This window comes from Suncus etruscus, chromosome 16, assembly GCF_024139225.1.
Source record: "Suncus etruscus isolate mSunEtr1 chromosome 16, mSunEtr1.pri.cur, whole genome shotgun sequence".
NCBI lineage: Eukaryota > Metazoa > Chordata > Mammalia > Eulipotyphla > Soricidae > Suncus > Suncus etruscus.
In genome coordinates, this window is record NC_064863.1 from 12,402,501 (window position 1) to 12,430,063 (window position 27,563).

Below are 27,563 nucleotides of genomic sequence, written 5' to 3' on the forward strand. Positions count from 1 at the left end.
TGCAAAATAGAATAATGATTTGATGGATAATGTAAATGGAAACCTATGGAATCAATTGGTTGTCCAATCTGCATATAATATTGTTGTTTTGAAATATGTGGGTAAATCATATGAGTCTGACTATTAAGTGTTTCACCTATAAAATAACAATTTGGTAAAAATTTCACCCAGATTACTTCACTTTGACTATAGAAACCATGCATGTTTGATTGTGGCAATGATGAATGTAGTTTAGTTCAGTTAGTCCTTGTCAACCAAGTCCAATTACCAGCTTTGGAAAGTCAGACTTTAGAAGATGAGTTGGAATAATAAGGATGCGCATCATGATAAGTACTTTAACTTGATAACAAATTACTTATTTTTTTTAAACCTCATTGGAAGGATTTTGACAGAGTATTTAAATAATCGGTGAGGGTATCTTTTACAGGAGACCTTGGCTACTTGCACAAAGTATTAACTTATTTACTTATTTATTTATTTATTTATCATTATGGATCTTTGGTTGTGCCCAGGGCTTACTAAAGCTCTGCACTCAGCAATCACCTCTTGATTGATTTGGGGGTGCCAGGAATCAAATTTTGGGTCAGCTGGATTCAAGGCAAATTATCTGCTGTGGGTTTCTGTCTAGCATTATCACCCTTGCAAAGCATTTAATAAGTGACTTTCATGGAGGTCTAGTACATAAGCAAGTCTGATTCTTCCATCCGCCCATCTTATGGAAGACCTATTTCATCTTTTTCATTGCAAGCCAGAGGTAGTTTATGTGTCAATATTAGTATTGAAGAAGATGAAATAGAGTAAGACTCATTATCCAGGAGAAAGACTCATTTACATGATCTCTAAAGCAAGCACTGGTCCTTTTTTCTCCCATCTGTTAGTGAGACACCAAGAGTCTATAAACTCAGAAGTTATGTCAATGGAAGGGTTGCTGCTATAGGGTACATGCTTGTAAATTCTAGTAACATCATGGTTTCTTTTGTTTTTCTTACTAGGGATTCCCATTCATGATAAAAAAAAAAGTTAAAATATGATCTCATTTTTGTATAGGTAGAACACATGCAGAACGACATGGGAATGTTGAGATAGGGAGTAAAAATTTTTCTTGGATAAATTCCCAAGAGTTCAGATACATTTTTTTTTCAAATATTCACATAGTGATGTTTCTAGAATTGCAATCTTATATTTAGGTCAGGAGTTTCCATAATTGTACAAATGTGCTGGGAAAGAGCCACTCCATTCCTACTTTGTTTTACAAAACTGGGGAAATACTTAAGAAGGGACTAGATGGAGGAGATTTTCAGTCTTGTGCTCAGTAAATGTTTGTGGACTGAATGTATATAAAAAAATACAAATTATAAGAAAAATAAAAAAAGAAAAGAAGAAAGAAAAAATAAATTCAGAATCATTTTCTACTAAGTACATAGGTTTGAGTAGTCTCAAAATCTCATGGTTTTAATTTTCTCATTTTTAGCCTAGAGTGGTATTAATATTTTATTTGAGTTATTTGTTAATATTTTGTACTTTGTATTTCTCCTTCCAGAAAGTCAATCTAGAAATTCTCAGAAGTCACATTCAGCTTATCTCCTTTGCTTTACAGATGAGTAACATTTATCAAATAAAGTTAATTATATCCCTTCAACCTACACTCACAGGCAAGGTTATTTTAAAAATTATAAAGGTGAACATCAGAGACTTTAGAAGTAAGTGCTACAGCCATTGAGCTATGATTTGAAGGATACTTAGTGATTTTTACAATGCATTCCAAAAGTTTCTAAAACAACACCTGTCTTGGAGGTTTTATAAATGATTTTCCTTTTAACCATCCAACTTTTCAAGGAGCATGTCTCAAGTTGATTCTACTCAAAATGATTGGCTCTATTCATGGCATGCCAGGGAAGAAGAGACAAGTGTCCTGCTTTCAAAACACATTCCAGTGTCAGGTATTACATCCAGAGAAATAATAGAGTGACAAACCAGTGATCTGCAAGACAATTCAACTGGTGAACATACTACAAACAGAATATGACAAAGTAACAGATGAGCTAGAAAATAGCTAGGGTGGAAAGATCACCTGTCATCAACTGGCCAGGAAAGAACTCTGGGAGGAGGTGATGCGTTCTAACACCAGGATCATAAGAAGACAGCTATGCTAAAACCTGGCAGGAGACTCCCAGGCAATGGTGATTGTGATGATGCTAAAGATAATCTAATATCAACTATTTACTGAGCAATTAATAATTTTATGAGGCTTCATCCTAAACATTTTATTAGAATTGTTTCATTAAACATCTTCAATAATTCAGTGTATAGGAACTATTATTCTCCCCATCTTATTGATGAAAAATCAAGGACTGAATGGGAACTAATTGTTTAAGGTCCTATGGATATTTTCAATGATCTGACATTGCAAGTACAGAAACCTTGTTATAGGGAAGCATTTGGTATAAAGGAAAAGCCCAGGTCAGCTTTCTATCAAGGATGAAGTGCAGAGGTCAAATCCCATAAGACTTCAAGAAGTCAATATTTGAGGGTGATTGTTACAAATGATTATTATATATTCCTTTGCAGGGGAATGACATATATGTATAGTGATCTTGGAGTCTGATATATTGAGATGAATGTCGATATAGTCTAGTGAAGACCTTGAGCATCACTGGTTACCTCTATTGCCTATAAGACCAGTTGGTGAAACAGCCCTATTATCTCCATGAAAATAATTGCTTAATCTAGGTCTTCCTAATTAGAATGTAAATTTCTTTATCTTAACAGAATATCTGGGCATTCAAGCCAGCATGTGGTTCAATCATAATCTGATGCTGTGCCCACTGTAAGGCATTAGCTAGTCTTAAAAAATGTTTTTTGAGCCCTAGTTTCTTCTTTTGTGAAGTTAGTACATTGATTGATACCTACCTTCCAACATGTGATGAGTAAATAAATCCAAGTTTATTTCTGGCCCATGGGAGTTACTCAAAACTAATTTGCCCCAGGCTCTTCCTTCTCCTCTGGAAGATGTATAGTGGAAATTTTATATCTTATGTTCTTTCTAATTTTTTAGGACATGTGTGTATCACCATTATATTGAATAATGGAAATGTTAGCTTCAGCTACTTCCACCATTACACATAATTGTTTGTTATATACCCATGTAGCACTCCCAACTCTTTTAGCTCTAAAAGATCGACTATGAGTTTTCTGCAATCTTCTAGCAGTTGCTGTCTTGAAGGAAGCTGAGTTTTCTGTGGGCAGGAAGATTGTTTCTATCCAAAGAGACAGAAGTTAAGAACTCATAACTCACCAGTCCCTCTTCATATTTCAAGCTACTTCTCTGCTTTTATGCAAAAATAACTGCAAACAATTTTATGTCCCTTTCCCTGCATTTTCTTGATATTCTGTCCCCCATTGTAGACAAGTAGGAAGGTTATTTTCCCTAGTAATTAGGTACTCCCTCTTACATTTAACTTTTCAATTTCTTGGTTTCCCTGCCCTACTGTGTCCCTCCCTTGGCAGAAGGCCAATTTCCCCATCTGATCATCTCCCTTGATTTTTTTCAGTGTTGTGTTAAACAACAATTTCTTTCTCCAGTGCCCAATACTAGGAAATTGCTTTTTTAAATCCAGGTCATATTTATACTTTTAATGTTAAGAATTTTAAAAGCATCTGTGGCTTGGCTAGGACTGTACTAAAACATTGGTGGGTGTATGTGTACATATGGATATATGCATGGTTTATATATATATATGCATATATATTTTATTTTTTTTCCATTAATTGGTTCTGATAGTCATTCTCTCTTGCCTGATTGTTTTCTAGACACTGGAATGTCTGCAATTTATGACTATTTCATTTCTTTTAAGAGTTAACTGCTTTAATTTTCTTATCAGGTTGTCATATGTACTACTTTTCTCTCTCCAAATGCAATAAAAGTGCCCTTCGGGTGTTGCCAAGTTTAATTTTCTGTGTGTGCAACATTCGCAAGGCTCAGGGGACTTCTCCTCTCTAACTCCACTCAGATGGAGCCTTTCTCTGAAGAGGAGGTTGGAAAAAGTCAGAATGAGGTATGACAGCTTTGTTTCAGAGGCCTAGTTCCTCCATGATAAAGCTCCATCTCTCCTGCATTGATCCACCATAAGGAGCTAGTTCTCACCTGCCACAAGTACATTGAGCTTGGTAATAAGTTAGACTTGAGTCCAGGGAAGGACTGATACCACCAGCTTCTTCAGGAGGGGAAGACTATTCCTTTATTTGTAGTACAAGGATAAAGGACAACCTTTGGAATTGCTTTATTGAGAATAAAGAGAGTGCCCCAATCACAAATTAATGAAGTATTGTAGCTTATGGCCCTGTGACATTAGAGCTCATCTTTGAATCAGATTAATGAAACAGTGCTCTGTGCAGTTCTTATTAATCTATCTGTACCACTCAGTGCTCAACAACACCTATCTACTACATGAGAACCTGAACTTCCCTATGTGGTATCGGATAAGAAGAATTTGCAAGTTGTAGCAAGGTCCTTTTGCTATGGTGGTTTTGAAGTTGTTACTCTCATTTTTCAGACTTCATCACAGATGAGTAAAAACGGGACAAAACCCACAATGACCTGAAGACCACTCTCTGATCCATAAACTATTCAATGTAAGACTTTTTGAGTGTTTTTAATATACTATGGATGGTGGGGTTCCAGCCTCCCCAAAGCTCAGAGCTTAACAAGGCCTGAATTATGAAGGGTCTGCCCATGTCACAGTCAGTTTATGACCATGAACCACTGAGCTTACATATTCCATCTCAGTGTAGAGAATACTGTCCCCAATGTCAAGCTAGGGCTGGAATTTTAATAGAAGAGAGGTGAGTAGTAATCCCTTTTCATGTCCTAAGACAAAGAGAACTATTTTAGCTGGCAATCAAAGACTAACATACAATTTCAAAACAATGTCCCTCTTCAGCAGGACTCCAAATACTGTCTCTAGTCACACTCATCTTTCAAAAAGCCACCTGCTATCATGCTCTTAGGGGGTCATTTTCCCTATATGACTCAATTAAGAATGGTTCAATTCTTAGGGGGCATTGATTATACTCCTATAGTTATAGTTGTACCAGTAGAAAGCTACATGTGAGGACCAATAATTCTATTAAGTCTATCAATAATTTTTGTCCACCTGGGACATTAAAGATACAGGATCAAAAAATTGGCATGAAACGTAAATGCTTTCATGTCAGTCAATGATATCACCTAAGCTATTTGACAATGTGTAAACTTTATTAACAATAACTAAAAGAGGGTATTTTTGCCCTGACATCACCATGGTTACTGATTTAGGCACTTATAATAGCATTTTTAGTGGAATGAGGGAGCCAACAGCATGGTGAATGTACCACACTCCTCTTCTGCCACCTTCCCTTGGCAAATATCACTCATCAAACTCCTCGATGCTTTTTAGATCTATCATATGGTTTCAGAAGCTCAGTGTAGAATTCAAGCAATGACCTGTGGAGAAGAACTGACAAATGAAATGAGACCTTTTTGGCTTTCCGATGAAGTAATTTAGAGTTAAATGTGATCCTCACATGAGTTATCATTTCAACCATTCACCTGTCATGCGATCACTATGATGTACAATGTATGTAATCATTCTTGTGAGAAAAATGGAGGCTCCAAGAAATAAAGCAGTTGAACTATATCCTATTAAGAAGTGGCAAAAAGTGAATGTGGAGCCCTGATCTGCTGCTCCTAGTTATCATGGGAGGGGAGAGAGTACTTCACACTCTCAAGTACCTAAAGTATCCCAGCTCCTATTAATCATGATGGAATTTGATGAGGAGGAGAGAGCCAAAGTATTAAGGAAACTCACTCAAGGCTGTTAGAAGCTTAGGATTTAAAGCCAGGCTTCTCTAAATCCAAAGTATATTGATCTTTTAATATACATGGTGGCAACATCTCAACATCTTCTATTTGGAGAGAATGCTAGCTTGTGCAGCATCCAGCAATGATGTTCAGAGGAATGTGCTAATGACAATTGCAACTTGAATTTGCTGATCAATGTTTAGAGAAATGATTAAACACGACTACAGCACCACCCTGAAATATTTGCAACTATTATAAATTGTTAATATGATGACAGTAGAAACATGCAATTGTGTTTACCTAATAACACAAAACTGGTATGTGTACTGATTACATTTGTGCAGAAATTATGCAATATAGATGGAGAAGAAGGTAGAGGACAGCACAAAAAATGTTTCTTTTTGTCAGGAATTACAGGATAACAAGTCATTCTCAGGTCATTAAACATAGGTTGTTTTTTTTTTTAAAGTTTTATGTAGTCTACATTGAGAAAATTAAAAGAAAATAGGAGAAAATCATCACTCAGTAAAAAATTAAACAATAAAAAGGAAGAATGGGCATTCAGAGTAGAAAGTTAATAATATAAGAAAAACCTTTGAATTTTTATTTTGGTTTATTTTTTTTTAATTTGGGGCCACACTCATATGTACACAGAGTAACTCCTGCTCTACTCAGGAATCATTCCTTATCAAACCAGGGGTGTGTGTGGCTACATGAAAAGCCAGAGATTGAACCAGGCTGGTCACCTGCAAGGCAAACACCCTAACCATTGACCAATCACTCCTATCAGAACCTCTGACTTTGTAACTCTTAATATTTAAGTTGAGAATTTGTATATACTATTTTTCCCCACCCAATCCATCTTATCCCCTTCATTTTCTCCATCTCTCAATTTCTTCTGAATTTTGAATTTCATGAATATGCCCTAACTAGCAACTTTGAAAAATGAATCATGCATTTTTTTCCTTAGATGTTGGAAAAACAAATGAATTTATCAGTGTGTGTGAGTATAGAAGTGCAAGAACATATATACCATGAATTTACATGTTAGTTATTATAGTTAGTACATGGCATTCAAAAGAGTCATGCCTTTATCAAATATCCATTTACTAACTACTATTCAAAAGGCACTTATTAGGTATTTTTTTACATTCTGTACTATATCTCCAGGCTGGTCTGAATCTAATATAGATACAGATGAACAGAGTGATGGACATTTTAATAGAATATTTACCAGGAAATGTGTAGAGAAAGCCAGGAATCCTGGAGAGGGAAGCCTTTTCCAGGTAAGAATCATATAATTCTTCTCAGAAGAGATGATAGATGAAATAAAGTGCTAAAGGATGAGAAGATAGCCTGAGGGATTTTGAAATGGAATGAGAAGCATAGAAATAGGGCTCTACAAGGAGTCATAGACAAGAGGCAAGAGAAATGAACCAATGAGAGAAACTACAGTTGGTTTGTCTGGACATAGGCTATCATTTGAGGTAGGCAAGGGACGTAAGATGAAAACATTGAAGCAGCAGAGGCCAGATCATGGAAGAGCATCAATACTAAGGTAATAGGACATAGTGAAACCCATTCAACAGCTGGTGAAATAGAAATGAAATGTGTCCAATTTAAGTCACTGCTGAGCCTAATAAAAATATTACATCTTCAAGGATATTAGTGAGAGGATGCACATTATGTTCTGTAATGACCCACATCCATGGTTCTTAGCTGAGTTGGACAGTGAAAACTAGAAGTAAACTATAATGTTTTTACTAGAAGTAAACTAAATATATGTCATCTCCATTTCTGTAAACGCCTGTACCATTCCCTTTGTGCCTGGTATACAGCAGACACCATCAAAATTCCTCTTGGTGAGATGGCTAATTTAAAAAGCCCTCTCTGTTGGACCGGAGAGATAGCATGGGAGGTAAAGGCATTTGCCTTGGATGCAGAAGGTCGGTAGTTCGAACACTGGCCTCCCATTTGGTCCCCCAAGCCTGCCAGGAGTGATTTCTGAGTGTAGAGCCAGGAGTAACCCTGAGCACTGCCGGGTGTAACCCATAAAACAAAAACAAACACAAAAAATAAAAAGCCCTCTCTTAGAGCTGCATAGTTTCCCATTGTCTATATGTATATGTTTATATATATATATATCCCTATATATACACCACAACTTCTTGATCCATTCATTTATAGTCGAGCATTTATATTTAATATCTTGGCTACTGTTACTATGTATGTGATGAACATAAAAGTGTGAATCTGTCTCTCAAATCAATGCATTTCTTGTTTGTTTGTTTGGTTTTGCCAATAAGTGGTATTCTTGAAACTATTCTTATTATTTTTTGAGATAAAAATGGATTTCATTTGAAAGTACTGAGGAAGGAGAGGCAGAGGAAAAGAAAGAGGAGGAGATATTGAGTAAGGTGAATTCAAATCCTCATCTTAGCAGCTCCATAAAACTTGGGAAAATATTTCTCTATGCATAAGTTTCCTCATCTGCACAACTGGAGGGCAAAGCAAGTTTCCTAGCTCAGTAGGCTGTGAAGAATATCTAGCCAAGAGTCTCTGCAAAGAAACCTAGTGGTCATTCAGGCACAGGACAGGTGCTCAATACTGTTGAGTCGCTATGTTTATCACTGTTTCCCACATAGGTTTCTACCCCCAGCATTTTTTCTCACTTATGAGCCCATAATCTTTTTGAGGTGGCAGAGATATGACCTATAGAAGGAGTCTGACTACTTGGGAAATGAGTTCTGAGTGAATGTTGCAAGGGAATATGGTAGAAACTGATAGGGGAAGGACCCCATCTCATCTCACCTCCTGGCTTTGCAGTAAGATATCATTGATTTGATGCTTTTTAAGGCTTATCAAACTAGATCCTGCCTTTCTGTGTTCTCTCATGTGCGTTTCCATAAAAAGCCATGGAGAAGCTTTTCCACCTGGAGATTCTAGGCCTTCCTCCTTTCTAGGACTCTCATTCATCCACCAGGAAATATGATTATGAGAGGTGCAGCCACCCCACCTTAGGAAATGCTCCTCTGCTGAAGATACTGTTTGGATCGGTGTTGTAAAGAGACATATTGTAAAAAATATTTCCATTCTCTAGGGCATAGAAGTCAGCCTGGGCTATGGCCTCACTTCTCAAGTCTCACTCTTCAAAGATGTCACTCAATCACCTAGTCGTGCCTTGCAGCTGCCACCTTTGGGCCAGAGAGTCAGCTCATACACTTCACCCAGGGTACCTCTAGCCTTGTTTGGCTAGGAGGTGACAGGAGGGAAAAACAAGGCAACTTGACAACTCAAATCAAATAAACAACAGCTGTTCTGTTGTCACTTTCAAACATCAGGTCACTGATTCCTCTTACAAAGTGTTGTCAAGATCATCATGGGGGTGCAGGGGCATCTCTACATGGCAGGAGTCAGAACAGGGATCCTGACTTTGACTTCACCTGCTTCTTTCCCCAATTACCAGCACCTCTGGGGTTAGCCCTGACCTCGCTCTGAGTACTGGCCCTCCGAAGAACTGCCTGGATCTCAGGGGAACCCAGGAACCGGCTTTGATGGAGCCAGACAAACTAATTTGCCTGTGTTCTGCTACTGCTTCACTTTGGTTCACACAAGATGCTGCATATTTAAATTTTCCTGCCTGGAGTGGGCGGCAGTATCTCTATCCCCTGCCCCTCCGAAAAGCACGCCTGGGTTTTTTAACATGATGTTTCTGATTCTGAAGCCCTAGATTCAAATTTGTTAACATGCTGGTCTGACCTCGCCTTCGGATACCAGCAGTGGTTTCTGAAGCTTCTCATTAACTCTATTTAAATAGCACCTCACACTACCTTCTGAGATGAGGCAAAGGCCACTTTCCTTCAAAGGCAAAGGAGAGTTGCAGGTTTTAAATAACTTTTTATAAATCTCTATTTATGTGCCTTACACATAAACAGAGGACAGGAGTGTTGCTAAATATTGGAATGAAACCTGGAACTCTGACTTATGGCCCTGAGTTATATTTCTGCTCCACCATGCTCGACTGCGTTACCAGAATTTTTAGAAAAATTGAAAACGCTGCCCTTTTCCCTGAGAACTAAGGGCCCTTCCTGGTCTTCCATGGGCCATTGTCACTGCCCTCAGTGGAGCCATAGCTGGAAACAACCCAGGTCCTACCTGAAGGGGCCATCTTCAGGTCACCTTCAGGCCATCTTCAGGCCACCACCAGGAAGGCCCAGCCTATTACCAGGAATTTGATAAGGGTGTCTTAAACTAGGAATGGAAGAATGATCAAGCAAGAGAATAAAGAAAGGAGGTGAAGCAGGAAGGTCTCCACAACAAGATGCAAAACCCAGGGGAATAAAGAAGTATTCGGGAGGAGGCAAGAGCCAGAGAAGAGAAGAGATGCCATCTTTTTCTAAACAACTCCAAGCGCATAAAATAATTATGGGCAGAAAGGAGGTGCTCAATAAATTGAGCCAATGTTTTTGCAATCCCAGTCCTTATATGTGTTGTCTTTATAATCTCATGGCCTGACTTATGAAAAGAGTTGGTTTTATTTTTGACACAAAGTACATGGAAGACTGGTGTCAAATGTTGACTCTGCAGTGAAGGCAAGAAAGGCACTATTCAAAGTCTATCAAAAATCCGCCATCTTAAAAAAAAAAAAAGGTGACCAGGTGTTGCAGTGAGACACCTGGAATCTAGAGCCCAACTATCTGTTTCTAGTTCTGGTTCTGGCACTTAGTGGTTAAGATTGAGGAACTGGCTTCACTCAGACTTTCTTTTTTCTTTTTCTGGTGTTTGGACACTCAGATTTTCTTAAGTGCAGTCTGATGCTAACACTGTGGGCCATGCTGGACCCTGAGCTCAGGGTGTGAATGTTTGTAAAAAGCAGGTAGCTGGATTCCATGGAAGTGGTGCTCACCTTTCATAAACCCTGAATGGATCCCTTGGTGCCTCAACTCTTTTTCAAGGAAGATATCTTCACTGTCTATAGCTAACTTCAGAGCATTACAGGACTGGGGAACAAAGGACCCTGACCATCTTTTCCATATGCTAAGTGGAACTTCAGCATTCATCTATCACTCTGTGTTAAATGCAACTAAAAGATACAGATGGAGAATCTCACAGAGAGGTAGTAATCAAGTTTCTTGCTTATTTCCTTAGCTTTATTGGGTCCACACACATTGGTGCTCAAGGATGGGTACCCTTGTTTCTGTCCTCAGAGATCACTCCTGTTGAGATGTGGAGGGACCATATGCTAGCTAAGAATTAAACCCAAGTTGACCATTTGAAAGGATTAGAGCCCTTGCAATTTTACTATTTTTTTCTGAATCTTGGCAGATTCTAAGATCCAGTTTATTATATGGGAGGGTCAGCTGGAGAACTGACCATGGAATACTTCTCATCTTCCTGGAAAAATGCACCCTTCACTGACTTCAACTAGGTGTCTCATAGTCTCTGGTGGAGATAAATATGACTACTTGAGTCTTTAAGATTTCTGTTTTTGTATTTTCATCATCTCTCCTTGGAAACTCTAGCAACCTCTAGAAACCTTACATACAATTTTTTTTCTCATTATAGATATCTAGGAATAAGTTGAGTTCTTATTGTTTTGTTTATACAGCAGATGTCATGACTTTTGTCTTTGAATCTCTAGTATCTTTCTTGCTCAGTGCCCGACACATCGTGACAAGTTTTAGACTCACAAAATTTCCCCATATCATTCTTTATTCACAGAAGACAAAGACAGGGCCAAAGCACTTAAGCATTTTCACCCTATGTGATAAATGATGGTACAGCGTGCATTGTTGGGTGGTGGTTCTTGTGGTCACTATAGACCTTCAATCATGCCAGATTGTACATGGCGTACTCCAAATATGAAACAGAAATAGCCTGATGTGTATGATAGGGGCAGAGAAGAGACCCCAGATACATGAGCTGCCTAACCAGGAAGGAATTCAGAGATGGAAAGAACAAAGATTGAGGGGAAGACATGCCTTTTTCTTGTTGTTTCCCAAGGACACCACTTGCTTTATGAAGGAAGCCACAGTCTCTACTGACAACAGTTAAAACCAAGTGTGATACATATCATGGTTAGACCAGGTACAGAGGGTAAGCACATTCTGTTAGAGAGAAAAAAAATGCCAAACTAAAATTATATTTAATCTAGAAGTTGCTATGCAGGGGTCCTCAAACTTTTTAAACAGCGGGCTAGTTCACTGTATCTCAGACCATTGGAGGGTCTGACTATAGTAAAAGCAAAACTTATGAATGAATTCTTATGCACACTGCATATATCTTATTTTGCAATGAAGAAACAAAACAGATACAAAATACAATATGTGGCCCGCGGGCCATAGTTTGAGGGACCACTGTCTATGAAGCACTAGAAATGATACTGGTCTTGTCTATGGACTCTGTAGAGGGAACACTGGTTCTTCTCTAGGCTATTGGGGCCCTGGGAGCAAACACAGATGCTATGAACACAAGAGCACATTAGAAACTCAAGACAATTGGATGGGAAATAATGCCAAAGTATTTTTTATATATTTTATTTAAATACCTTAATTACATACATGATTGTGTTTGGGTTTCAGTGATGTAAAGACACCACCCATCACCAGTGCAACGTTCCCATCACCAATGTCCCAAATCTCCCTCCTCCCCACCCAACCCCCACCGGTACTCTAGACAGGCTTTCCATTTCCCTCATACATTCTCATTATTAGGACAGTTCAAAATGTAGTTATTTTCTCTAACTAAACTCATCACTCTTTTGTGGTGAGATTCCTGAGGTGAGCTGTAACTTCCAGTCTTTTTTCTCTTTTGTGTCTGAAAATTATTATTGCAAGAATGTCTTTCATTTTTTCTTAAAACCCATAGATGAGTGAGACCATTCTGCGTTCTCTCTCTCTCTCTCTCTCTCTTTCTCTCTCTCTCTGACTTATTTCACTCAGCATAATCGATTCCGTGTACATCCATGTATAGGAAAATTTCATGACTTCATCTCTCCTGACAGCTGCATAATATTCCATTGTGTATATGTACCACAGTTTCTTTAGCCATTCATCTGTTGAAGGGCATCTGGTTGTTTCCAGAGTCTTGCTATGGTAAATAGTGCTGCACTGAACATAGGTGTAAGGAAGGGGTTTTTGTATTATATTTTTTGTGTTCCTAGGGGTATGCCAAAGTATTTTTACAAGACTAATATTGTCGGGTTTTCAACAATTAATTCTGAGCATCATGCAAACATAAAGAGGAAGCCCAACCCCAATCAAGTCTAGAGTAGAAGCTTGGCTAATTGAATCCTGTCATACTGTTTCATTCCCACGCACACACAGGGGTCCAAGATATAATATATGCACTATCTAACTTCATCGCAGAAAACTATACATGATACACAGAATCTCTAAAGTACTTTTCAGTCCCATTGGGAAATAAATTCATCTCATTAGTCTTACCCTGAGGTAGTTGAGGGGTGAAATTTGTCAGCCCCATCCTGGTAATGTTTTTGGACAGCTGATCCAGGACCTGAGGATCTTGTGCCTAAAAAGGAAAACAAAATGAAAGAATTTATACCTTCAAGATGGTTCCAGGAAGACCTTAGACTACAGTACAGCTGCAAAGAAATAGAATCTTGCACGTTCTCCCACACCCTTTGGATTTTTGAACCACATCTATAGGGATCATATGGATTGCTAGGGATCAAATCTGAGTTAGCTGTATGCAGGTGCTTTAACCACTGTGGCTACTGCTCCAGCTCCAAGAAATCGAATGTTTATATCATTAGTCTTTCTTAAATGTTACAAGTTGCTGGAGAAAAATTTTAGATGATTTTTTTTTCACTTGGAAGATATTCTGAGTGCTCAAAGATACTTGGGATCTATTGTGCAAGCCACATTGCAAGGAAAACCAAATAGATTCAATGATGTTTTCTGTCCTTGGGAGAAATGACTTTCCTGAGAAGGCCTTTAGGAGAGGTAACAAGCTCTACCAAGGTCCTGGACACTCACCAGAGAAAATGGGCCAGAGGTAGCAGAGGCAAGCTCCAGGGTTCAGCCTTTGGTGTTTCATGGCTTTCAACCCATTTTTTTTAAATTAAAGTATATTGATTTACAAAGTGATTGACTCTATACCAATCTCTCCACAGTGTTTAATTTCCCTTTACCCATATATTCCCAGGTATCTCCTCCCACTGTTCATCCCTTTCCTTCCCTACTCTGTGACCTTGGCAAGCACATTTTAAGTTTTATCGTTGGAGTTTGGGTCTCAAGTTTCCAGTGTTATTGTTTGTAGATATACCACTCCACTGGGCTACTATACCTGAGATCCTTGACCTCTACATTCCTCTATTGTTTCCCATCTACCTCTTCTTATCCCGCTCCAGATTTCTTTCCTTCTATATCATTCCCTACCTTGGTTTAAAAAATCTACTTTCATTGCACTGCACTGCTCATCTTGATATTCTGTTACATTGAACAACTCAGATTTGAAGACTACTTGAAAACTCTGGCACTGCCATAATGTAGACAAATATATTTAATAATTTGAATCCCCTACCCACTAAGCTCAGGCTAGAAATGAATAGTCTCCATAGAGTTCATCTAGCAGGGACAGCAAAGGGTAGGCATTACAGTTTCCAAATTATCAATTACAAGAAAAGGAGGAGTGGGAATTTTCCATGGACCACCCATATATAGAGGTTTGGGCAGAAAAATATAAAAATTCTTTCTAGATTCCATTTCAAGATGTGTCTCTTGGCGACTTTCCTCTCTATTTTTAACTGCTTTTTAAATTGATATAAGCGAATTAAGGAATAATTAAGTCAATATCCTTTTGTTTGCTTAAATACGTTCTGGAGATAATTTTGGTTCCACAACACCCTTTTCTCTTCTGTACTTAATGTTCCTCTCAGTGATAGGTCATTGATTTTGTGTATATAAATAAAAATGTAGAAAATATTCCAGAGTTCTTTCTCGGACAATTCTATTTTAGGATCTCTTCAGTATGCTGTAGATGAGGTGGCCATGACCAACCTCAAGGGTTTTCTGGCACAACCAAGAGGACAAGATAGCAATGGTAGAATGAAGAGCGACTATTGTGTCTCCATTGCCATTACTAAAGATGATGAGAATCAGTCAACTACCCACATTTGTAAAAGTCCCCACTGGTGTGTTAGCCTCTGTTCACATGCTTTAAGCCTATCAATATTCTTATTTATTAAAATAAAATTTTAGTTATATATGTATTTGGTTATAGGGTCGCATCCAACTGTGCTCAGGGTACTCCTGGCTCCTGGTGATGCTTGACTGGTGTTAGTTACATTTAAATCAAGTGCCTTAATCCTTATCCTATCCCTTTGGCATAAGAATAAATATTTAATCCTTAAACTGATGCTCAGAGGCAGACCCTATAGCACTTTTCATTCTTATAGAGAGGGTGGATAGCACAGGGATTGTCAGTTCATTCACTTCCCAGGTCACATGGAGGAAGGATGTGCATCTATGGGATATAATTCTCAGTTCCTGGCCATTCCCTTCAGCTGCCCCTCAATCTATTTGGAGATTAACAACGGGGTCTTCCATACACTTTCCAGGAGAACAGAGTAAGGGCCTTCAGCCATTGAACATTCAAATTTGTAAGTCAAAAAATACAGGACATTGGACGGGAGAGAAATGACAGATAATAGAGTGGATGTGTTCTCCTCTCACAAATGTAAGGGCAAAGGGGAAGGTCCTGACCTTTTCCCTTCCTTCCTTCCTTCCTTCCTTCCTTCCTCCTTCCTTCCTTCCTTCCTTCCTTCCTTCCTTCCTTCCTTCCTTCCTTCCTTCCTTCCTTCCTTCCTTCCTTCCTTCCTTCCTTCCTTCCTTCCTTCTTTCCTTCCTTCCTTTTAGAATTCAAATATTTTGTTTATCTGCTTTGTCCACACCCAGCAATTTACAGGGGTTACTCCTGGCTCTGCACTCAGGAATCATTCCTGGAAGGTACTTAATGTCTAAATACTTTATAAATTTTGTTAATTTTAAAAATAAAACTTTAATTAAGCACCTGGTTTACAAACATGATTGTCGTTGGGTTTCAGTGATAGAACAATCAGTGCTGGTGGGGATGTGGAAGAAATGAACTCTCATTCACTGCTGGTAGAAATGCTATCTAGTCCAGCCTAATATGGAAAAACGATATGAGATTCCTCCAAAAACTGGAAATTGAGCTCCCATACGATCCAGCTATAACACTCCTAGGGATGTACCCTAGGAACACAAAAACACAATACAAAAATGCCTTCTGCACACTGATATTCATTGTAGCACTATTTACAATAGCCAGAATCTGGAAACAACTCAGATGCCTGACAAGAGATGAGTGGCTAAAGAAACTGTGGTGCATATACATAATGGATTACTATGAAGCAGTCAGGAAAAATGAAGTCATGAAATTTTCCCTATACATAGATGGACATGGAAACTATTATACTGCGCGAAATGAGTCAGAGGGAGAGTGATAGACACAGAATAATCTCATTCATATCTCACTCACCTGTGGGTTTTAAGAAAAATAAAAGGCAGTATGGTAATATATTCAGAGACAATAGAGATATGGGCTGGAAGGACCAGCCCATGATATGAAGCTTACCTTAATGATTGGTGAGTGCAGTTAGAGAAATAAGTACACTGATAACTATCATTACAATGGTAGTGAGTGAGAGAAATAGATTGCTTGCCTCAAATAGAGGCAAGGGGTGGGGGAGGAGAAAGATGGGAAGCATTGGTAGAAATTTATTTAGTAAGATGGGAGAGAGAGTCAAAGTAGGAAGCCTGGAAACACAGACTGGGGGTCAGATAGTGGGAAGAGAAGTAATTTAACCTCCAGGAGTCTTAGAATCAGAATCAGTTAAATCGAAATCCTGTTTTTGTCTCTCTGAGGACAAACACACACACACACACACACACACACACACACACACACAGAGCAATATATTGGCCTTTCTGAGCTTGTTTCCTCACTTCTAAATCAGGAATAGTAATAATATATGATTTTTCTGAGTTACTGAGAATAGTGAAGAAAAAGTATGAGTAAAATGTTGAGCACCAGGTCAGGCATAGCAAACATCCAATAAATGTGAATAATTACTATTTTATTTTATTTTGATTATATGGGGTCTTAACAAGTCAGGCTTATTAAAATCTAATTTTGTTCTCATGTGCCTCTTACTTCTTCCATGAAGTTGCTACCTTCATGCCTTACAGAGGGGAGCATTATTTTAAGCCAATGCATTTTGGCTGCTTCCTAAGGGATTGTACTAATTTCTAAAAAGACTTCCTTTAAAATTACCCCTAGATTGGTGTCACATCCTCCCTCGTTGGTGGTTAATAAAGTTGATGTCGTTTTGTGGCCAGATGAAAGTGAGAGATCCTTAATATCACAAATATTCCTAATATTTTTACTTCACTCCCACACCATAGCTCTCGGGGCCAGCTGTTGTGGACACAGAACTGAGGTACATAAATCCCACATCTCAGATGGTTCTCCTCAAATTGGAAATTGTTTTTCTTACTTCGTGTTTTATTTCTTGCCCTGGTTATATATAACAGGTTTATTAGCCTAGACAGAACAGTCTTGGATAATAACTGAATGGAATTTAAGAAAAGTACAAATTGTTTATTGAAATAACCTATGTTTTGCAGTTTAAAACAATAAGGTACTCAAGAAAAAAAAACCTAAATTTATAATGTAGCCAAAATTAGAAACAAAGAAAAGAAAGAGAACTTCAGACACAAAATTTGAAGGGAAAAACTCAACACTTAGAGTTAATTACCTAAAGTATGAAGACAACAGGAATCCAGGACCTCTCCTTTTAGAGTAAAAGGTAGATTTTTAAAAGAAAAAACAAATGGGATCATAATGAGGATACTTACATGCATGGCTAAGATGCTTCTTGGGACTAACTCCCTGTATTGTCTAATGGTAAAGTGCCATGTTTTTATTCTCATGAGATCATCGAAGGTGAACTCCAAGATCAGTCTGCCTTCCGTGCATACCTGTAAAGTGACAAATGACACTCATTGTACCAATGCTCTGGGAACTCAACTTTGGCAACTCACATGTCAACCAATTAAGACCTCCTAGGGAGGCACTGGATCTTGATAAAGACATGACACACAATGTTTTAGCCATGGCCAGGTAAAACTGGTGTCCAGCTCTAGAATCAGAGGTTCCAAAGAGATCCTGTATATGTATTAGCAATGAGCTATTGGTAACTTCTGACCACACAAGTAGTATTAACTACTGAAGTAGCTACTAAAGTAATAGTGGGTAGTTATTGATAACTCACTAGGAGCCTCGATTTCTTCTTGTAAATGGGACAAGCCACAAAAAAAATCACACATAATTTTAGTTGCAAATTTCTGACACATTATCCAAAAATGCAAGAATATTTGCTCATCCTTTTTTCCCTACTTTCACCACTCTCTTCCCATAAGACTTTGAACCCCTTACTCTAGTCCAGGTTTCCCTACTTTGGGAGTAAGTATTAAATAAAATTTTTCATGCATCAATGAGACCCTGTGAATTTACCCCAACCAGAGTAGGTTTTCATTTTCAAAGAGAAATTCCACAGGCGAAATGTTGAACCAAGAACCATGAATTTCCATGACTGAGAAGTGGAAAAGAGAGGTGTCTTTATACAACAAACTATAATCAAAAGGGGCTTGCTACACTGGCAGTCTAGGTAGGGGTCCTCAAAACTTTTTAAACAGGGGGCCAGTTCACTGTCCTTCAGATTGTTGGAGGGCCAGATTATAGTAAAAACAAAAATTATGAACAAATTTCTATGCACACTGCATTATCTTATTTAGAAAGTGAAGAAACAAAATTGGAATAAATACAATATGTGGCCCACGGGCCATAGTTTTGAAGACCCCTGGAGGGGAATAGTGTTGGAGGTGTAAGATGCATGCTGGGAATAGTGGCAGAGGGGAGGTCAACACTGATGGTGGGAAATTGCCCTATTCACTGTCACTATGTATCTTTTTTTAATATAATTTTTATTTTAATCTTATATAGGCCTACTTATCATTGACAATAATATTTTAGGTACATATTAACATAAAATCAGGGGAATTCCCATCACTAATTGTCCTCCTCCACCTCCATCCCATTTCTACCTCCCCATACTCTCCTCCCTCACCCCCCGGGCTGCCAGAATAAGTGGTCCCCCTCTTTGCCTAGCTAACTACTTAGTGGTCCTACACCTGTTTGGTCTTGGTACCTCCCTTATTTCCCCGCTCTAGTTGGGAGGCGGGACTAGATAGTTCAAGTTATGTGGTTTTGTTTGAAGAAGGAGAAAAGTAATAAACTGGAGAAAAAAATCAAATACGCCGAAAATGGGGGGAGTCCTTCTGGAAGCTCTCATCCTAGTTTTGAGAGACAAAGGGGGAAAAGGAGGTGGAACACCACAACAGTACAAAAAAGAGTGTCAAATAAAACATCCAGTGAACACTCCAAACAATAAGATAAGCACCACATAAAGGCCATGGTCTGAGATAAAAAAAAAAACATGGCATGTATCTTAAATATAACTGTGAATATACTTGTAATTCACATTGGTTTCAATAAAAAAATAAAAAAAGAGGTGAATTTAATATTAATAGTATATAGTTCTTGAGTCATTTAACATCAGCAAGGACAACCCTATTTTTGAAATTCATTACTTTTTATAAACCACCATAGTTTGCATAAGTTTGCTCATAATACATTTGTTTTTTTTAGTCTACATTTCGAAACACAATCTCACCAACAGTATAAAATTCCTTCCAACCATTTTCTCTATATTCTCAACTCACCCTCAAGTCTGGAGCCTTGGCAGACATATAATAATTTACCTTTTATTTTCTCTTTACAATTAAGAGGTACTGGAATTATAGGGAAAAAAACTACAGCAAAAGAAAATTTGTGAGAATTATTATATCTTGCAACGGGGGTCACTAAGTCATTGCCCTAAAAACCTGATATATACTGAGCTTTTGTTGCTAGTTAATCATTCTGTTATCAGTTTTGCTTATTAACTTAGGTGACTTCTATGCAACTTTGACATCTAATATGGTGTGTTCACACTGAGGTATTCTGTGCAGTCCAGGAGTTCCAAGTTTTGTGGCTGACATTGGTGGGGACAATGGGGTATAATTATGGCTGCCGACGCTTCTGGAAGTATGAAAAGGAGGGTGCTAGTGCCTGCACTCGCTCTGACAATGTTCTGGCTATCTCAGCCCTAATATCAGCTGAACTAGCTTTTTGTTTGGTTAGATATCTCTGCAGAGATCAGTGATAAACAAGTGAAGTAGGACCATTGACATGGAAATAATTGTGGGTTGTGGGTGCAAATGCCAAGGCTTTGGTAGGGTAGGGACTTGGTCCAACCCTCCTCTGAGAGTACCCAAGCTGTGGGGCTGGTGTACCCATAATTTTTCACAGCTTGTTTTACATCTCTTTTAAGAATAAAATGAATCTATGTAGATGGCCAATGGGTGAATAAGGAGGTGGTTTGGGGACATGGCTATTAGCAATGGCAAATTTTGCTTATATAACGGATATATTTTTGAGGGGGAGGGCTATAGTTATAAAAATATATTATTAATTTAGCACTAGAATTTGAGGGTTTTGGGGGGGGTTCGGGCTACACCCGTTTGATGCTCAGGGGTTACTCCTGGCTAACCGCTCAGAAATTGCCCCTGGCTTGGGGAGACCATATGGGACGCCGGGGGATCGAACCGCTGTCCTTCCTTGGCTAGCGCTTGCAAGGCAGACACCTTACCTCTAGCGCCACCTAGCTGGCCCCGAATTTATGAGGTTCTATTTCTTGATAGAGTGGTCAGTGACAGTAGCTTTAACTCTACTCCCTTTATATTGTTTTTTTTTTGCACTTCAACCTGTAGTGCTTAGGGCTTACTCCTGGCTCTCTGCTTAGAAGACCTTTGGGGTTCAAGGGATCAGACCAAGATTTGTTATATACAAGGCAAGTCTCTTCCCTGCTGTATTATTTCTTTGGTCTCAACTTTCTAACTGTCTTTTGAAACTTAAGATTATTGTTAGCATCTGGACTTTACTGACTTTTACTTTTCAAATGATTGTAAAAAAGAAGTGCTAGGAAATCCGATGACTAGGCCTGTATCAGATTTAGGATAGGAAGTGGTGGCAACATATTGGTCCAGTGTAAGTAATTTCAACACATGATTTTGGTCCATGTTTGCTTTAGAGAAGCAGAACACACAGTGTAGGTTTGGGTTTCAAACAATTGGACTTAAACTCTGACTGCCTGAAGCTCACCACAAAGAATGATAAGTGCAGTTAGAAAAATTACACTGACACCTAGCATAAAAACGTGAACGAATGAGGGAAATAGAAAGCCTGTCTCAAATGCAGGTGAGGGGGTAGGTAGGTGTGAGATTTGGGGCACTGGTGATGGGAATGTTGCACTGGTGAAGGGGGTTGTTCTTTATATGACTGAAACCCAAGTACAATCATGTTTATAATCAAATTATATAAAAAAGTTATTAAAAATTTCTGACTGCCTTTTACTGTGTCAAAGTAAATAAAAATTTCCCTAAGTTCTAGTTTTATTGTCTATAACATGAGGATAGTAGTAGCTTCAGACAGTCGGAAAGACAAACATTCTAAAGGAAGTAGCTTGGATTATATAGTATTGCAAAGGTCATGTTATTTGGTGAGAGTAAAGGATAGATCTACTGATAGAAAAATGCAACTTAGACACCACTCAGAATACTAGACCACTGCTTGTCATATGCTAAGATTTAGGGGTTCATGATAGGCAACCCAGAGGTACTGCTCTTTTGAGAAGAAAATAGTTATTACCTGGACTCTAAAGAAAAAAAAAACCCTTAATCCACTTTCAAGATCCAACCCAATAGTTTCAATTTTTTCGGGGCTTCTGATCAGCTTTTCCAAAAAGAAAAAAAATTCCCAGACTAAAAACTAACCTGTAAAATTTTGGGACTAGCTGCACTACACACGTTTTAAACAGGTACAAAAAAATATAAATAGCAACGAACCGAGAGATAGCATGGAGGTAAGGGGTTTGCCTTGCATACAGAAGGACAGTGATTCGAATCCCGGCATGCCATATGGTCCCCCGAGCCTGCCAGGAGTGATTTCCGAGTGTAGAGGCAGGAGTAACCCCTGAGCGCTGCTGGGTGTGAGCCAAAAACCAAAGAAGAAAAGTATAAATAGCAATTAACAAAATTAGGCGATATGGTCATTTTTAAAATTATAGTCCAAGCATTTAACTAATTATACATATTTGCCTTTTGTGCAATTTCAACCATTACTTTCCTGTTTGAATTGAACATTCAATTCAAATTTCCTTTAATTTCTTTTAAATAAGTAATATTTCCTTTAAATAAGTCAAGTCTTGGATAAGACGCAGAGTCTTATGGGCTGGCAGGGTACAGTTAAAAAAAGATGCTATGAAGGTCTTCCACCTTTGTTTGATCCCAGGTCTCAGAGCATTGGAAAATAATTATTGATATTCTGGGTGAAGACCTCTACTTCAAATCCAATTAACAGCATCTGTGGGTAATTGCAGAAATTTTGGGCATCTTGCCCCCAAGCTCCTCAGATGAGTGATCTTCAAAATCACATTTCTGGCATTTAGCTGATAAAGGAGGATATTTTCCAAGTCCCCAACGACTCTAGAGCACTTCCAGACTTGGAATTCATTGATTGTCCCAATGTTTCCAAAAGAGTTGGACGAAATTAAGCTACACAATTTTCTTGTGTGAACAACACATAATTCCTCAAAAAGAAGTCAACAACAGGAAAAAAAAATACAGTCAGTTGACAGCAAAATGACTTGATAATTTATGACCAAAAATGTGGGTATGAACAATCCTTTTTTTGTTCTTAAGGGAAGAGGATCAATATTTAAATGAATATTAGTTTAGTTAAATGTCATACTTTCTATGATCTAACCTACTTGTTTTAGGTTCATGAGTCACACACTGAGGAAATGAAGGTTCCAGATTATTTCTGCTGGCATGATACTTCCTAGTGGGAAGAACGATGGACAGAGACTTTTGATGACAAATGGAGCTCCAGAGGGCCAGGTTAACCTTTTTTTGGTATACTGTAAAATAACAGAGCAGCAGAGGATTCTCCCTGCAATAGTCCTTCAAAGGGGGAAAATTATAGTCAGACTTGGCCTTCTCCTTTGTCAACCAAAACCAAGGGAGTCATTTTATCCAAGGCCTCATAGGAGCTAGATAAGAAGGTTTTGAATGGAATCTGAGTCATTGATTAGGATGTGTCATTGAGTATGTTCTCTTCAAAGAAAATGAAGTGACATGTTTGAATGAAAGGATGAAGAAGACTTTGGTCACTACTGGTCATCCCAAGCAATTATACCTACAATCTCCTCGCAAACCCTGTGTAGCTTCTCTCCTCTCCACTTCCATCCCACAACTTAAAGGAAACCAAGGTATTCTGATTTATTTAACATGCAGCCATCAGCAAATGGGAGAGAGTGAGTGCTTGAGAATTTATATATATATATATATATATACGTATATATATATGTATATATATACGTATATATATATATATATACACGTATATGCATATATACACACATTCCTTGTTTGGTATTGGTTAAAAAAGACATACCTTATAAAAAGAAATTGATGTTTTCTCTTTTCAGAAAAATTTCTCTGCATTCCTCTTAATCAATACAATTAATGTAGCTTTTATCTCAAGTTGGCCTCTTTTTTTTTCAAAAGCTGCCTTTCACTTGGCATTCCAAATCAAAAGGGTCCCCAATTAAGAACACATTTTTTGTTGTGCAGAATTCATGTTACCGTACTGTGAGCTCTGACATTTTGTTTCTGTGGTAACCAAAATCAGCTGATTAGTTGGCATGGCAACAGAAAAGATGTAATCCCAGCAGACACACTCTAATCAATGCCCCCAGCACAGATGGTCTCCGGAGGATCAACAAGAAAGAGGCTGGCAGGCAGTCAGCGGATCACGTGCTAGCCGGAGACTCGGCCAGGAACAAGGGAACTAAAAAAGACCATTTCTCCAACTAACCCGTAGTATTTTAACCCTTTCTTACTATGGTTGATGGTAAAACAATATTGCCCAGATAGTCGTAGAAACTGATGCTTCTCCGATAGCTCATATTAAATGAAATGTGTTTTAGTTTTTAGATAGAAGTATTTATTTGATTGTTTAAGTTATTATGCTTGGTACAGCATGCATCATAGAGTACAATTAGTTAATTGTTGCATAAAGCTCACAGTATTTATTTCAAGAAGCTCTCTCTCTCTGTATACACACACACACACACACACACACACACAAATGTGTTCTATGGTAGAGCACTATGATTACTGATTGGAAAATCATTTGGGTAGGTCAGCATAAGAATAAAATGGTACAAATCCTGGCCTGTAACATGGTATATAGATCAAGGTAAGAATTGGCATGAATTTTCAAAGACAAGAATGAGGGTTCACGTAGGAAAATTGGAAAAGAACCCCCTGGTTCTTTTTTTTTTATAGTACTAAATCATCTCCTAAGAAATAATTAGACAAGAAAAAAGCTAACCTACATCTACCAAAGTGGTAAGTATATCCAATACCAGCTGTAATTATTATCCAGTTTGTAAAATCTAAAATACAACTGCGGGTCCTCCCAGAGAACGTTCTTTTGAGCAAATGGCAGACCTTGCACCCTCCAATACAATTTGAGACTCTTTGATTTTGAAAACCTGCGTGATTGCTCTTCTGATTATTAAGCTTTGTTTTCAATTTGACTTGAAACTGAACACATACAAGAAAGGCTTGATAATGTGTGTTTTTAAACTCTAATTACACAGAGATCCATAATCTATAGTGTTCCCAGCATCAGGAAATTGCAAGCCGTGCACTGCACTCCCGAGGAATATTAAATATTATTGCTGATGAGAGTTGCGGCTGATTCTTCGATTCACCAGTTGACCAAATTTTTATAAAAACCACTCAGAACCACTGAGTCAAAGGCTATGTGGAGAATTGAAGCTTATTGATGTTTTAAATCAGAATGAAATGATTCTGGCTACCTAGAATGTTCCAAATCAGGCCACATACTACTAGCAGGCACCCCCCCCCTTTTTTTAAGTATCTATATTCTTGTATGTGAAATACTGAGGGTCATTAGCCCACTGTGTTCTGCTAACCAGCCATATTATTTTTATTATACACAGATAAGCCATTTTTATTTAATATCATACAATAATAAAAGAAAATTCAGAAAGATTTTTTTTGAGGGTAGTATCATTGTCAACAAGGAGAAACATTGGCGGAGGGAAGCTTGCACTGGTGAAGGGGGGTGTACATTTTTATGACTGAAACCTAACTACAAACATGTTTGTAATCATGGCGCTTAAATAAAGATATTAATTATAAAAGGAGAAAACAAAAACCTAAGACAGTCTTTTTGAAACTTTAAAATAACTGTGTATCAGTAGCATTTGAACTAAGTTCACAGAGCTAAGCTAACATTTCTCGGAAAGTGGTATTTTGCATCAGGGTATGGAAATGTTCATTTTAAGAATTGGTCAATGCATTGCTCTGGGTTCAGTCAGGGTTATCTAAGTATCTGAACCCTGGGGCCAGAGGCTTGGGTTTTGGAGACTTCTCAGTTCTTCCAGATAAAACCTAGCAAGTTTTAGGCAAAACCTCAGACACTTGCAAGTGGAACATTCCAGCACAAGAAAGACTGGAATAAAGGAAAAGAGCTTCTATAGCTGAATGAAGAGAGCATATATTAGTGACTCTAAAGAGCAAGATACTTTCATATTTAAAGTTGGTGCCTGATATGGGAACTGTATCTTCAAAGAAACTCTGCTCACTTAACAAAAAAGTTCTCTCAGGACAATAAAAAATCAAGGAAGTAAAGAGAACATTGTTTTACTCATTTTTATATTCATTTGTTGGTTTGGTTTGGATTTTGGGCCACATCTGGCAGCACTTTGAGTCTCTGAACTCAGAAATCTTTCCTGGCAAGCTCAGGGGATCATATGGGATGCCAGAAATCGAACCCGGGTCCATCTCGGGTAGGCCAAGTGCAAGACAAATGCCCTACACCCTACCGCTGTGCTATCTATCACTCAGGCTCCTGTTTTACCATTTTCTAAACTTCGATTTCAGGTTTTGAACACCTGTCATGGCTTTGTTTAAATATAGCTTCTTGGTTAGAGCAAATTAAATTGTGCTTAATTATCATCGATTTTTATTTTCTCCTTAAAGGAAAAAGAAATGGGTGTTTCTTTAAATTACCTAAAAGTAAGGTTAAGCCTTGACCAAAAAAAAAAAATGCAGCAGCTAAGAAAACCTTATACAGTGCTCAGGCTGCGTTGCAGAATACATGAATCATGTCACTAACTGATACACAAGGTAATGTAAATATGTCTCCAGACATATTTAAGCACTGTAAGTACTAGAAGGATTGATATGAACACTGGAACAGACATTGAGGGGAGGGCTCCTTTACACATAGAGTAATTCTCTCCAGCATGAACTTCAACATTCAAATTAAACTTTAACCCTAAATAACTGTCTCTTCTTTTTTTTTTTTTTAATTTGATTGATTGATTTTTGAGCCACACCAGCGGCTCTCAGAAGTTACTTCCTGGCTCTGCACTCAGAAATTACCCCTGGCAGGCTGGAAGCCAATATGGGATGCCAGGAATAGAAACAGGTCTCTCCTGAGTCGGCTGCATGCAAGGCAAACACACTACCACTGTGCTGTACCTCTGGCCCCTGCTGTCTCTTCTTACAAGAGTTAAAAGGGGGCAAAAATAAAAAAAGAGACACAAATACCAGCTTCCCTCCTACATTTAAAATATCTATTCTCAAGATCAAGATATCATAAAGCATTAGCATTTAATGATTTGCTTTTGTAGTTTATAACCATTTCCCCAGCCTATATGCATTTTTATCTATTGTGAACACTTGAAAGATATCCTATCAAGATTTAAAACTAAACAAAGCTAAATAAGAAATATTTTATTTTAATACTCTGAGCAAAATTGTGTAAAAATAACAAATGTAGCTTTGATTTTAATAATCTGGGATTCTGCAATTAACCCTAATAATTCAACTTTTCTGAACTCGAGAGGGTTGTGGCTGTTCTCAAAAGAGATCTTACAAATTAGTTTCACAGTGAATCTAGATTCAAGTGCAATGAAGGAGGTTTCATTAGAATAAACTTCCATTTACAAGCAAGGCTCTATAGTAATTTTTCTACTTCTATAAAGCTTAGGAAGAGTATTTGTAACATTTCAGGAAGGGCATATGGCTGTAAATAGTCCACAGGTCAATTACTTGCAATAGAAAGGATGATAGGAAGAGAGAATGATGCTCCATCTCTTCACTTTTTCATCCCATGTCTTTCCTGGGGCCTTCAGAGATGGTTAGCAGAGTCTCTATAAAGGTGATAGCCCTGTTTAGTTTCTGTGTATATGTGTGTGTGTTTCCCTTTTTGTTTTGCCCTCCTTTTCTGTTTCGTTTTTTGGGATACACCTGGCAGTTCTCAGGGGTTACTCCTGGATTTGCACCCAGGAATTATTCCTAGTGGTGCTCAGCGGACCATATGGGATGCCAGGGATTGAAGATATGTCAGTTGTGTGTAAGGAAAGTGATCTACACACTGTACTATCCCTCTAAACCCCAGAATCTGATCTTTTAGC

The 27,563-nt window shown here is 38.1% G+C and overlaps 1 protein-coding gene across 1 annotated transcript in view; it reads right to left on the reverse strand.

Annotated features, from left to right (window-relative positions):
* The window catches only part of LDB2 (LIM domain binding 2), a 387,724-nt gene that overhangs the window by 60,540 nt on the left and 299,621 nt on the right, over positions 1-27,563 (reverse strand). Inside the window, 3 exon segments of the mRNA XM_049789969.1 lie at positions 13,285-13,299; positions 13,301-13,369; positions 17,740-17,862. Of these exon segments, the coding sequence (XP_049645926.1) occupies positions 13,285-13,299; positions 13,301-13,369; positions 17,740-17,862 (207 nt within the window).